This window comes from Rhizophagus irregularis, chromosome 16, assembly GCF_026210795.1.
Source record: "Rhizophagus irregularis chromosome 16, complete sequence".
Lineage (NCBI taxonomy): Eukaryota > Fungi > Glomeromycota > Glomeromycetes > Glomerales > Glomeraceae > Rhizophagus > Rhizophagus irregularis.
Window position 1 is genome coordinate 692,239 of NC_089444.1, and position 14,659 is coordinate 706,897.

General features: G+C 24.0%; 3 protein-coding genes across 3 annotated transcripts; 2 read left to right on the forward strand and 1 right to left on the reverse strand.

Moving 5' to 3' along the window:
- Positions 1–758: 758 nt before the first annotated feature.
- OCT59_007939 (uncharacterized protein) lies at positions 759–1,326 on the forward strand (the record flags this gene model as incomplete). Its single annotated transcript, XM_066142128.1, has 4 exons — positions 759–767; positions 836–908; positions 1,025–1,173; positions 1,249–1,326. The coding sequence occupies 4 exons, from the start codon at positions 759–761 to the stop codon at positions 1,324–1,326; spliced, it is 309 nt and encodes a 102-aa protein (XP_065999036.1).
- A 1,225-nt stretch (positions 1,327–2,551) lies between these two features.
- OCT59_007940 (uncharacterized protein) lies at positions 2,552–8,353 on the forward strand (the record flags this gene model as incomplete). The annotated part of the gene is made up of 13 exons (XM_066142129.1): positions 2,552–2,986; positions 3,063–3,153; positions 3,394–3,524; positions 3,601–4,074; positions 4,143–4,275; positions 4,492–4,643; positions 4,722–5,201; positions 5,279–5,752; positions 5,826–6,290; positions 6,358–6,499; positions 6,701–6,816; positions 6,880–7,374; positions 7,457–8,353. The coding sequence occupies 13 exons, from the start codon at positions 2,552–2,554 to the stop codon at positions 8,351–8,353; spliced, it is 4,485 nt and encodes a 1,494-aa protein (XP_065999037.1).
- Positions 8,354–10,025: 1,672 nt separating this feature from the next.
- OCT59_007941 (uncharacterized protein) lies at positions 10,026–10,265 on the reverse strand (the record flags this gene model as incomplete). The annotated part of the gene is made up of 1 exon (XM_066142130.1): positions 10,026–10,265. One exon carries the CDS (start codon positions 10,263–10,265, stop codon positions 10,026–10,028), a length of 240 nt encoding a protein of 79 aa, XP_065999038.1.
- Between the last annotated feature and the right edge of the window lie 4,394 nt (positions 10,266–14,659).

The window sequence follows — 14,659 nt, forward strand, 5'->3', positions numbered from 1 at the left end:
TGCAATTGTTATTCATAGCTAACTTAGCCTAGTCTTTTAGAAAACTTGTTGTCACCTGATCACCACGTTGAAGTGCAGCAACATTGATCATTGGGAGAGAGGGGGAAAGAAGGGAAAGGAAAAGACGGAAAGAGGAAAACAAGAGAGGGGAAAGGGAGGGGAAGGGAAGGGAAGGAGGAAGCGGCGAAAGTGAAAAGAAAAAAAAAGAGAAAGGGGAATACTAAAGGGAAAGGGAAAACGAAAAGCAGAGAACGAAGAGAAAAGGGAAAACGAAAGGGAAATGAAAAGGAAAGGGAAAATGAAAGAGAAGGGGAAAAATGAAAAGAAAAGAATTTTAATTAGTCCAAAATTCAAATCGTGGCAAAATGTTTGTATAACTTCTTCGTTACACACTGTATGTTGTATTATAACGTCACGTCGTCACGGAATATTCTAAAGTAGCACAAGGAAGTTACATATGTATTTTAGCTTAATAAAAGCTTCAATTTATAAAATTTACAATAAACTATGATAAAAGAATATAAGAATGTCAAAAGAAACGTAAGAAACCGACCTTAAAGAATCAAATATTTATATTAATTGGTTAGAGAAATCAATTACGACGAATACATCAATTACTACAATTACTCAGGATTTAAGAATTTTAAACTGTTGGGAAATGGTTCATATGGAAGAGTCTTTCGTACTAATTGGAATATATTGATGGAATTTTCGCTTTAAGACCCAATAATGATAAAACAACGCTTAAAATATTACTAATGAGGCATGTAATTTATAATAAATTAATATTAGGTCTTAATTTTATTAATGTTATTTTATAAAATTCATTTTATAGATAAAATTACATAAAGAATCGATTGCTAATGAAAATATTTTACGATTTTATGGTATCACAAAGATAGAAACTGGTAAGTAAAATAATATTGACATGTAATATGTATTAAGTAAGATATACCAGACGTTGTTTGTTTAATCGTTCATTTTTATTTAATATGTTGTATTTAGAAAAAAAAATATTTGCTAGTTTTAGAATATGCTGATAATGGTACATTAAAAACTTACTTGAGCAAGCGATTTAACAAGCTAAATTGGAACGAAAAATATCAATTATCATTTCAACTAGCAAGTGCAGTAGCATTTTTACACGAATGTGATGTTATTCATCGTGTCTTGGTAATAATCTACTTTTCATCATATCTAAATTTTTATTAAATGCGTTGAATGATTTTATTTTATTGCGTAATATAGCATGCTGATAATGTACTTATACATCAGAAAAAGATAAAGTATCAACGTCAAGTAACACATCAAAAATATTCGGTGTAATACCTTTTATTGACCCAAAAAAGTTGAATGATCAAGGTTACGAATTTATCAAAAAATCTGATGTATACAGTGTTGGATATACGGATTGGCTAGAAATTACCGTTTTCTTACTATTTTTGGATTGATTAAACATAAAATTCTTATCGAACTTTGTACATCTTGTGTCCAATGGCAATAATTAATTTATTGACAAAAAATCAATCGTATGCCACTCTTCTCTTAAATATGCATATTATTTATTTATTATATTATTTTTTCTTTGTTAAGTACGTATTTCTTTCTGATGTACGGCGCGTCAGGGTAGTACAGACAACAGTAATATGATTTTCATAGATTTTTACTTTTTGAATCCCTATAAAAAAAAATCGGAAAAACTTTGATAAATTATCATTTTACTAGTTTTCATTCCGAAAAAACTCAGACACGTGATCATTTTTCTGAAAAAATTTTTATATGGAATAATGCTTGCCAGCATTATGCATGGAGGTAATATTAAATTTATGCCGATCTAATTTACACAAAATGTAGCACAAATTCATTTTGAGATAAACATTTAAAAAATTCGTGCAACAAATAATGCGGCAAATTTAAACACTTCTGTTTCGTCTTTATTTTCACTATTTCTAATAAATTAAAATCTACTGCGCCTTCAATATTTTCTATTTTTCTAATATTTCCAGTTTTCATTATTTAACGTATTCCATTATTGTTTTCGTTTTCAGTCTTCATTTACAATACATCATCATGTCATATGATAAATGTAAAAAATGTAATGAATTATACACAGATATAGACCTTAATTGGTGTAAACAGTGCCAAATAAAGGATTTGAAAAAAAAATTTACAAAGTGGACTAGTGGAAATGAAAAAATAGATAATTTTATTCAAGAAAGACAATTGGAAATTGATAGCCCACAGAGTAAAATACTTGAATGGATACCATATGAACAATTTTCTGACATTAATGAAGTAAATAATGATGACTTGTCTACAGTATATTCAACATTATGGAAGAATGGTCCATTATATTGGGATTCCGAAGATGTGGAATATAGTAGAAGAGATTCACTTAAAATCACTTTAAAATATTTACACAATTTACAAAATATTGAAGAATTTCTAAATGAGGTATAAAGTTTTCTATAAACTTAAATAGTTTTTAATACAAATATACAATAGTAATTTATTTATTAATACTTAATAGGTTAAGGTAAATTCAATCAATATGGTAGTATATGGAATATCTCAAAATTCAAATAGTGAAGAATATATTATGGTTTTACAAGATTATTGTATAAAATGCAATAAAGGTTATACAGATGTATGGAATAAATGGTGCAAACAATGTCAAACAAACAATTTAAGAAAGAATTTTATAAATTGGACTAGTGGAAATGAAAAAATAGATAATTTTATTCAAGAAAAACAATTGGAAATTGATAGCCCACAGAGTACATTACTTAAGTGGATACCATATGAACAATTTTCTGACATTAATGAAGTAAATAATGATGACTTGTCTACAGTATATTCAGCAAAATGGAAGAGTGGACCAATATATTGGGATAAATATATTAAAAAAGATATTAATTATCAAAATAATGAAATTACTTTGAAACATTTACATAATTTACAAAATATTGAAGAATTTCTAAATGAGGTATAAAGTTTTCTATAGACTTAAATCATTTTTAATTTGAATATACAATAATAACTTATTTATTTATACTTAACAGGTTAAAGTACATTCAATCAATTTTAAAATATATGGAATATCTCAATTTCCAAATATAAAAGATTACATTATAGTTTTACAAGATAGATATTGTAATTGTATAAATTGTAATAAAGTTTATACAAATATTACTTATAAATGGTGTAAACAATGTCGAATAAATAATTTAAAAAAAGATTTTATAAATTGGACTAGTGGAGATAAAAAAATAGATACTTTTATACAAGAAAAACAATTGGAAATTGATAGCCCACAGAGTATAATACTTAAGTGGATACCATATGATCAATTTTCTGACATTAATGAAGTAAATAATGATAACTTGTCTACAGTGTATTCAGCAAAATGGAAGAATGATCGTATTTTGGATGAAAATATTAAAGTATACAAAAGTTATCAAAATAATAAAATTACTTTGAAATATTTACATAATTTACAAAATAATGAAGAATTTCTAAATGAGGTATAAAGTTTTCTATAGACTTAAATCATATTTAATTTAAATATACAATAGTAACTTATTTATTTTTACTTAACAGGTTAAAGTACATTCAATCAATTTTAAAATATATGGAATATCCCAATTTCCGGATATAAAAGATTACATTATAGTTTTACAAGATAGATATTGTTATTGTATAAAATGTAATAAAGCTTATACAAATATTACTTGCAAATGGTGTAAACAATGTCAAACAAACAATTTAAAAAAAGATTTTATAAATTGGACTAGTGGAAGTGAAAAAATAGATAATTTTATTAAAGAAAAACAATTGGAAATTAATAGCCCACAGAGTATAATACTTAAGTGGATACCATATGATCAATTTTCTGACATTAATGAAGTAAATAATGATAACTTGTCTATAATATATTCAGCAAAATGGAAGAATGGACCAATATATTGGGATAAAAATATTAAAGAATACAAAAATTATCAAAATAACAAAAATAACGAAGTTACTTTGAAATATTTACGTAACTTACAAAATATTGAAGAATTTATAAATGAGGTATAAAATTTTCCTATAAGCTTAATTTATTTTTAATACAATAATAATTCTTTTATTATACTTAATAGGTTATGATACATTCAATCAATCTTAAATTACATGGAATATCTCAAATTCCAAATACTAAAGATACTAAAGATTATATTTTAGTTTTAATAGAAGATTTTATGTATGGAAATTACTGTATAAAATGTAATAAAGGTTATACAGATATAATTGGCAAATGGTGCAGGAAATGTCAAATAAATAATTTTAGAAAAGATTTTGTAAATTGGACCAGTGGAAATAAAAAAATAGATAATTTTATTCAAGAAAAACAATTGGAAATTGATAGCCCACAGAGTATAATATTTGAGTGGATACTATATGATCAATTTTCTGAAATTAATGAAATAGATAATAATGACTTTTCTATAGTATATTCAGCAAAACGGAAGAATAGTCCATTACATTGGGACGAAAATTGTAGAAAATACAAAAGGCATCAAGATAACAAAAATAATGAAGTTACTATGAAATATTTACATAATTTACAAAATTTTCAAAATATTGAAGAATTTCTAAATGAGGTATAAAGTTTTCTATAAACTTAAATCATTTTTAATTTGATCATACAATAACTTATTTATCTATACTTCATTTAATAGGTTAAAATGCATTCAAACAATTTTGATGTATATGGAATATCTCAAGATTCAGATACTAAAGATTATATTCTAGTTTTAATAGATTTTAATCATGGAAATTACTGTATAAAATGTAATAAAGGTTATACAGATGTAAAAAGTAAATGGTGCAGGCAATGTCAAATAAATAATTTAAAAAAAGATTTTATAAATTGGACTAGTGGAGATAAAAGAATAGATAATTTTATTCGAGAAAAACAATTGGAAATTGATAGCCCACAGAGTACAATACTTAAGTGGGTACCATATGATCAATTTTCTGAAATTAATGAAGTAGATAATAATGATTCATTTACAGTATATTCAGCAATATGGAAGAATGGTCCATTAGATTGGGATAAGCATAGTAAAAAATACAAAAGGCATCAAGATAACAAAAATAATGAAGTTGCATTGAAATATTTACATAATTTACAAAATATCGAAGAATTTCTAAATGAGGTATAAAGTTTTCTATAAACTTAAATCATTTTTTAATCTGAATATATAATGGTAACTAATTTATTTATACTTAACAGGTTATACATTCAACTTCAACCAAATTTAATATATATGGAATATCTCCAATGCCAAATATAGATGATTACATTATAGTTTTACAAGATAAAGGTTATTGTATAAAATGTAATGAAGCTTATACAAATATTACTTGTAAGTGGTGTAAACAATGTCAAACAAACAATTTAAGAAAAAATTTTATAAATTGGACTAGTGAAAATGAAAAAATAGATAATTTTATTAAAGAAAAACAATTGGAAATTAATGGCCCACAGAGTACAATACTTGAGTGGATACTATATGATCAATTTTCTGACATTAATGAAGTAAATAATGATGACCTGTCTATAGTATATTCAGCAAAATGGAAGAATGGTCCATTACATTGGGACGAAAATTGTAGAAAATACAAAAGGCATCAAGATAACAAAAATAATGAAGTTACTTTGAAATATTTACACAATTTACAAAATATTGAAGAATTTCTAAATGAGGTATAAAGTTTTCTATAAACTTAAATCATTTTTAATTTGAATATACAATAATTTATTTATTTATATTTAATAGGTTAAAGTACATTCAACCAATTTTAAAGTATATGGAATATCTCAATTTCCAAATACTGAAGTTTATATTTTAGTTTTAATAGATTTCAATTATGGAAATTACTGTATAAAATGTAATAAAGGTTATACAGATGTAAAAAGTAAATGGTGCAGACAATGTCAAATAAATAATTTTAAAAAAGATTTTGTAAATTGGACCAGTGGAGATGAAAAAATAGATAATTTTATTCAAGAAAAACAATTGAAAATTAATGACTCAAAGAGTATAATATCTGAGTGGATACCATATGATCAATTTTATGACATTAATGAAGTAGATAATAATGACGATTTTACAGTATATTCAGCAATGCAGAAGAATAGATTATATTGGGATAAGCATAGTAAAAAATACAAAAAATGTCATAACAGTGTTACTTTGAAATATTTACATAATTTACAAAATATTGAAGAATTTCTAAATAAGGTATAAAATTTTCCTATAAACTAAGTTTATTTTTAATGCAATAATAATTTTTCATTATACTTAATAGGTTAAAGCACATTCAATCAATCTTAAAATACATGGAATATCTCAAAATTCAGATACAAATGATTATATTATGATTTTAAATCAATTAGATTATCCTACAAAATGTTGTAGTAACATATATTTACATAAAAATTCTAAATGGTGTAAATCATGTCAAATGGAAGATATAAAAAAAACTTTTATAAATTGGACCAGTGGAAATGAAATAATTGATAACTTTATTCAAGAAAAACAATCAGAAATTAATAACCCATCAGATACAATATTTGAGTGGATATTATACAATCAATTTTTTAACATTAATAAAGTAAATAATAAAGATGATTTTTCTACAATATATTCAGCAAAATGGAAGAATGGTCCATTTCATTGGGACAAAAATTCTAGAATATACAAAAGGCATCAAGATATAAATGTCATTTTAAAATGTTTACAAAATACGGATGAACTTTTAAATGAGGTAAATTTCTTTATATCTTTATTTCTTGAATTATTTTATAATAATATTTCTAAATTTTAATAGGCCAGAAAATATTCAATAAATGAAGAGCAATCAAATAAGCATAATACTACTAATGTTACTATTAAAATATATGGAATATCTCAAAATCTTGATTCAAAGGATTATATTTTAATTTATAATGACAAATATTTAGAAAAATATTGTGAGAACTGTAATAAAATGTATATTTATTATAAATGGTGTAAATTATGTCAATTAGAATATTTGAAAACCAGCAGTAATGGTAATAAAAAAATTGATAATTTCATTCAAGAAATGCAATTAAAAATTAGTAACCCATTTAATATTATATTTGAGTGGATATCATATGACCAGTTTAATGATATTAAAGAGATAGATAAAGGTGGTTTTGCTACAGTGTATTCAGCAATGTGGAAGTATGGTCCTTTATACTATAATAATAATGAAAAGAAATATATAAGAAACAATGATAAAAAAGTTGCTTTAAAATGCTTATATAATTCACAAAATATTACTAATGAATTTTTAAATGAGGTAAGAATTATTTATAATTTTTAATTTAAATCCTTTTTTAATATATAATATATATATAATGCTTTTTTTTTGTATTTGGTAGATCAAAGAATATTCAATAGATAAGCATGGTAGTAATATCCTTAAAATATATGGATTATCTCAAAATCCGATTACAAAAGAATATATAATAGTCCTTGAATATGCAGAAGGTGGAAATTTTAATAAATGGATGAATAATAATTTTAAAAATTTTTCTTGGCCATACAAAATAATTACATTACTTAATATCAGTAATGGCCTCAAAGAGATTCATCAAAAACGAATATTTCATCGTGATTTACATTCAGAAAATATATTGTTTTTTACAAACAGTATAAGCAGTATCAACATTTTTGGTGATAATATATTTATATCAGATATGGGATTATGTGGCGAAGTTGATAATACAGATAAAACAAAGATTTATGGAGTTATGCCCTATGTTGCACCAGAAGTACTAAGAGGAATACCATATAGTCAATCAGCAGATATATACAGTTTTGGTATGATTATGTATTTTGCAGCAACTGGGAGACAACCTTTTACTAATTGTGCTCATGATAAGCTTCTAGCATTAGATATATGCAATGAAATTAGACCTGAAATTAATGAGCAAGAAGCACCAAAATGCTATATTGATTTAATGAAAAAGTGTTGGGATTCAGATCCAAAAAATAGACCAAATTCTACTATAATATATAAATCATTTTTACAATTTCACAAGGCGTATAAAGGGAATATTTTAATTACAGTAATAAATGATGAAGAAATAGAAATAAAAAAACAATTTGAGGAAGTGGAATCATATAGAATAGTTAACCAATTATCAAATGAAAATGATCAATCAACTATTCATCCACAAGCAATTTATATATCCCGATTGCTTAATTCTTTTACCAAAGAACTTCCAAAATATAATGATAATAATTCTGAATGTTTATCCTGTGAGATAAAATAAATGATTTATTTTACTAAGATACATTATTCTTATAGCAGATAAGTAGGATATTAGTATTTAAATTATAGTATTTTTTTTCTTTTCATTTTGTTCAACACTGATTATAGAGTAGCATGTAAAATTATTTCTTTTGCATAATAAAATCAGTTTGTAATTGAGCAAATTACTTTTAATTATTACAAACAAAACAAAGTATACTCATTTATCATTAACAACATTGCAAATATGATTTAATCATGAAAATACTGTAAGTTATTATTAAAAAAATAAATAATACATGATTACAAATGAGCTAATGCATGTATTAGCCCTATAAAAAATTTTTCAGAAAAATGATTACGTGTATGAATTTCTTCCGAATAAAAACTAGAAAAACGATCATTTATTAGAATTTTTTTTATAGGGTAGTTGAAATGATTATGTTTATTTTAGAATATTTAAATGAAGCATATTATGATATATGTTGTAATTCTTAATATAGCTACATAAAACTTATGCTTTTATACTTTATTTTTTTCATTTTTATAAAGGTTTTTTTTATAAAATTGTGTTTGCACTATCAGAATCTTATCTAAAATTTCTCTACTTTCGGCTACTTCCAAAGATTGCACAGATATGATAGTTATAATGACATTTTATAATTATTGATTATATTTTATAACAATAAATGAGACACTAGCTAAATTGGTATATATATGTGTATATATACACAAATTTGAGCAGAGCAAAACTATAATGTTTAAGCCAAAAAACGTAATTTGTAATGATTATTTTATTTGAATAAAATTTATTTGAAGATTCTAGATATTTACCAGGAGTATGGCACCGATGATGAAACTTGAACTTATTTTATTTTATTTTATCTTATTTTATTTAAGGATTGATTAATTAATTACATGCAGGTACAAAGCAAAAGGTGAAATGAAAATAAAGAACTTGAATCAAGAACTTTAAAACGCGTTGCCATAAATTATGTAAGATATGTTATAATTATTCATAACAATACTACTCAAAAGTTCTAATGGCAACCACATTATTAAGATAATTGCAATCTAAGTATACATGAATTTTCAGCAATCATAAATAATTATAATGCAACTATTCAATAACTGAAGGTTACGGTAAAATAATTAATAATTAATATACTGATGATATAGCAAACTAAGAATATACTGAATTTAAATGGTTAGTTTGATTCAATCAATAAAATGGGTTTTTGATTCAATCAAAGTAATGTCACTAAATTTTTGATATAGTTCTGTTTATACTGGTTAAATAATACCACTTTAAGGAAGTTTGAATAACTCGTCTATTTTGCGAAATTACTTAGTTATCGAATAATTACCATAGAAAAAATTTAATATTTCTGTAGTGGGTCATTTTTACAGGTTCAGTCGTGCAGCCCAATTCTTTGAAAACGTAATATATAATTAGTATGTATATATAATTAATAATTACAAAGAATCATTTCAGATAACAATCATTTCCAATAATAATATAGCATCGAACTAGGAACTATCCTTCAAACGAGCAGTTCCAGCTTGCACCAAGCATCGATCGAGCAGTTCATCGCAGTCCCAGCTTGCGCTAAGTTTCGAATGAGCAGTTAAACTAAGTTCTTAACTCATTCAAGCCAAATGAGCAGTTCAAAGCTAAGCATTTGTTTAAGCCCCTATCTCATTAATAAACATACCTTCCAATCATCAAGAATTTCTCTAGCTTTCCTTTTTTTATTTATGTCAAAAGAATCAGACACTTCCACTTCTTCAGGATCTTTTTTTATGCAGTCCAGCAGAATCTTTTTCCTATCTTTTTGTTCTGATTTAGACGGTAATATTCTACACGTCCAGTCTCCGATTGCGGCTTCTTCATAAAAAGCCTTGAGGATGAAAGCTGATTGTGTAGACATCATGCTTAAACAAAATATTCCGCGAGGAAGATAGAAAATCGCGTTAAAAAAAAAAACTGGGGAGTCGTTGATTATAAATACACAAACATATACTGTATATACATATGTGTCACAAGAAAAAAAATTTTTAATGAAAACTCGCTAAAAACTATACAGAAAATATAGACAAAAAAAACTAGACTTAATATAAGCCATAATAACCTTATTGATGCTCTTATTAATAAAATTTATCGCGAATGTTCAAAAAACGTTTAAATCAATTTTGGCTTTTTAAAACATGTTTTAAACACGTTTTAAAACATTAAGCAAAAATACTAAAAAAAGATTTTATTACTCTGATACTCAAAAAAGTCCATACAATACAGTATTTCTTAATGTCACCATACAGTTAATAAAATTCTGGCAGATAGTAAGTGAGTAACGGAAATTGGCTAACATAAAATTACTATTTTAGGTCAATTTACGTTACTCCCCTACAATTTTATTTTCTTTTTTTGAATATGTATCACGATTTATGTAACACTACCTATTTGACCCCTGAAATATGCCAAATAAATAAATGACACGTAGGTCACGTAACATTTCCGAGTTATGCAACGGCTGCAACGCGAAGGACTTAAACAGTTTCCGTTTTCCTAGTTATTACTTATATACTTTCTATTCTAATAAATTTCTAGAAGGATTTCTCGTTATGCAAGATCTTTACACTTATAGGTCGATTAATTGTGAACTCCTAGTTTTGGACTATATGTTCAAATTCAGCTAGAAGTGAGAATGTCACCTATGAAAAATACCAAGTGTTGATCACCAAATAAACTCAACTAGAATCATTCCTTGATTATACTACTAAAGAAATAGCTTGTTTCATCATTTCTACAGGAGTACAGGTCCGGGATCTGGTGATGGAACTCCCTTCTTTATGTGATATTTAAAACCAAAAAGGGTAAATTAATTTTCGAATATAAGTCTTTAACTGATAAGTTAAGTTAAACATATATAATTAAATGATAAATATTTCAAGTACAAGTATTTCGTACAGAATAGTAAAAGTTAATGATTTATTTAAAGATAAGGTGACTCAAAGTAATAAAATTAGTTTTCATTAATCATTATTTCCTAATGATTTCGTAAATGTTTTCTAATAAATCTTTAGTTATAATAACTGCGGTTTATTTTGAACTTTTTTCGAAATTTGTTTGCGTAACTGATGATGTCGTGATCCTGGTTCAATATTGATCAACTATGGAATCTCGGTTCAAAATATAAATTAGACATCCTGTCATATTACAGTGAATGTTATGATTAAAGTCCTTAATTTTCAAATAAGACGCGAAATTTGACACCCATAATTTAATAAATATTCAAATATTTTTATATGTGAAACCAAAAATAACTTATTCCAAATATTAAACTACAAAATGTGATTACAAAAATGTCATTAAAGATAGACAAATTGATAAATTACGGAATTCTTTTATAATAACTTCCGCAAGATATAATCCTATTTATGAAAGAACGCTTGATATTATCTAATTCTATTATTCTCTCAGCGGTAGATAATGACATATTGTTTCAAATTTTAGTATATTATAATTAATAAAACCGCGTCATTAATCAACTGGTTATATAAAAGTACTTTTTTATTTTGTAAAAAATATTAATTGCAAAAATAGTTTATATACATCGTGTTGGTACAGCACATGTTAAAAAGAACTAAATATTAAATTATAACTAGTGTACTTTTGGATATAGTGAGTGAGTTTTATACTAATACTACTAATAAATTAATAAAAGATTTTTTTATAACAATAGATTGTGTTTAGTGAGATTTATAAAAAATTTAATGAGATTTCTTTTTAGTAATAGTTTGGTATAAAAAAATTTTCTGGGATTTTTTTTAATAACAATATGTTGATAGTAGACAATTAACTTGTTAATAATTGTTTTTTAGTAAGATTTTTTTATAGTTCACAGTAACACTAATATTACTAGTAAGTAATATAAATGAAAGATTTTTATAACAATAGATTACATTTAATAAGGTTAATAAAAAAATTTTCTGAGATTTATTTTAATAACAATAGGTATGATAAATTTTTGGTGATTATTTTTTTTAGTAACAATAGATTGGTAATAGACTATAAAAAATGTTGTGAAAACATTAAAAACTGAACTGATAATGAATTGGTAAATCAGATCAGTTTTGGTCACAGTAATAATTGTCTATTACCAATCTATTGCTACTAAAAAAAAAATCACCAAAAATTTTATCATATCTATTGTTATTTAAATAAATCCCAGAAAATTTTATATATTGTACTATACTAATTTGTCATAAAAAAATTCCAGAAACTGATCTATTATATTAATAAAAAATCTAAAAAATTTTTTATATCTCTCCATTATAATATAGTACTGATCTGTTGTTATCAAAAAAATTTTTTATATTGATTTATTGACTCTATTGTTAAAAAAAAATTCAGAAAATATATTTATATCAATCTATTATTAAAAAAAAAGTTAAAATTTTTTTATATCTATTTATTGTACTATACCAATCTATTGTTATTAAAAAAAGTCTCAGTAAATTTTTTGTATTGATCTATTGTTATTAAAAAAAATCTCCCAAAATTTTTTTTATATGTCATTAAATATAATCTATTTATAAAAAATCTTTTATTAACTCATTAAACTAACTATTAATACCTATTAGTAGTAGTATTACTGGAAAAAATCTTACTAAAAAACAATTATTAATTGAACAAATTAATAATCAGTTGTCTATTACCAATCTATTGTTATTAAAAAAAATCACAAAAAAATTTATTAAATTAGTCCATTGTACTATACCTATCTATTGTTATTAAAATAATCCCAGAAAATTTTATATCTAGTAACTATTGTACTATACCAATCTAGTATTGTTATTAAAAAAAAATCCTTAAAATTTTTTATTTCTATCCATTATACCATACTGATCTATTGTTATTAAAAAAAATCCAGAAAATTTTATACTGATATAATGACTTATTGCTAAAAAAAATCACAGAAAATATATTCATATCAATCTATTATTAAAAAAAAGAATTCAGAAATATTTTTTTATATCTATACATTGTATTATACCAATCTGTTATTATTAAAATAGATCCCAGAAAATTTTATTATATCTATCTATTGTACTATACCATTCTATTATATCTCAAAAAATTTTTTTATTAACCTTATTAAATGTAATTAAAATCTTTTATTATCATTACTTATTAGTAATATTAGTGTTACTATGTTGAAGATAGGGCCGTCTGGCTAAGATAACGCATTACAAATGTTGTCTACCTACTGAGTCTAACGATCACTCGACAGTGCACACGTGGGGTACTATACGTATGACGAGTGGTTTGTAGTTTAATTATATTAGAGTAGCTTTTAGAATCATACTATGTATACATATTCTTTATTTTTCTACTTTAATAAAACTGCAAATGCGCTGCGATTAAAAAAAAAAAAGTAATATTAGTGTTACTGTGAACTGTAAAAAAATTATTAACTTCCGTTAATAAGTTACCAATCTATTGTAATTAAAAAATAAATCACAGAAAATTTTTATTATATCTATCTATTGTGCTATACCAATATATTGTTATTAAGGAAGAATTCCAAAAAAAATTTATTATATCATCTATTATATGATACCAATTTACTGTTATTAAAAAAAAATTCCAAAAAATTTATTACATCTATTTATTGTATAGTTAACCCTATTGTACTATTACTACTATGCTGATATATCGTTATTAAAAAAAAATTCTAGAAAATTTTTTATACAAAGCTATTCTTATTAAAAAAAATTTCATAAAATTTTTTCATAAATCTCACTAAACACAATCTATTGTTATAAAAACATCTTTTATTAATTTATTAGTAGTATTAGTATGCTTTTAAAATAAACTCACCCATTATATCCAAAAGTACACTAATATAATTAAAAAAAAAATCATTTTTTTTTTAATTTTTAATAACAAAAACGTCAAGTCTGACGTTTTTAATTAAAAAAATATTTTTTTTTGATTTTTAATAACAAAAAACGTCAAGTCTGACGTTTTTAATTAAAAAAATATTTTTTTTTGATTTTTAATAACAAAAAACGTCAAGTCTGACGTTTTTAATTAAAAAAATCACTTTTTTTTTGATTTTTAATAACAAAAAACGTCGAGTCTGACGTTTTTAATTAAAAAAATATTTTTTTTGATTTTTAATAACAAAAAACGTCAAGTCTGACGTTTTTAATTAAAAAAAATATTTTTTTTTGATTTTTAATAACAAAAAACGTCAAGTCTGACGTTTTTAATAAAAAAATCACTTTTTTTTGATTTTTAATAACAAAAAACGTCAAGTCT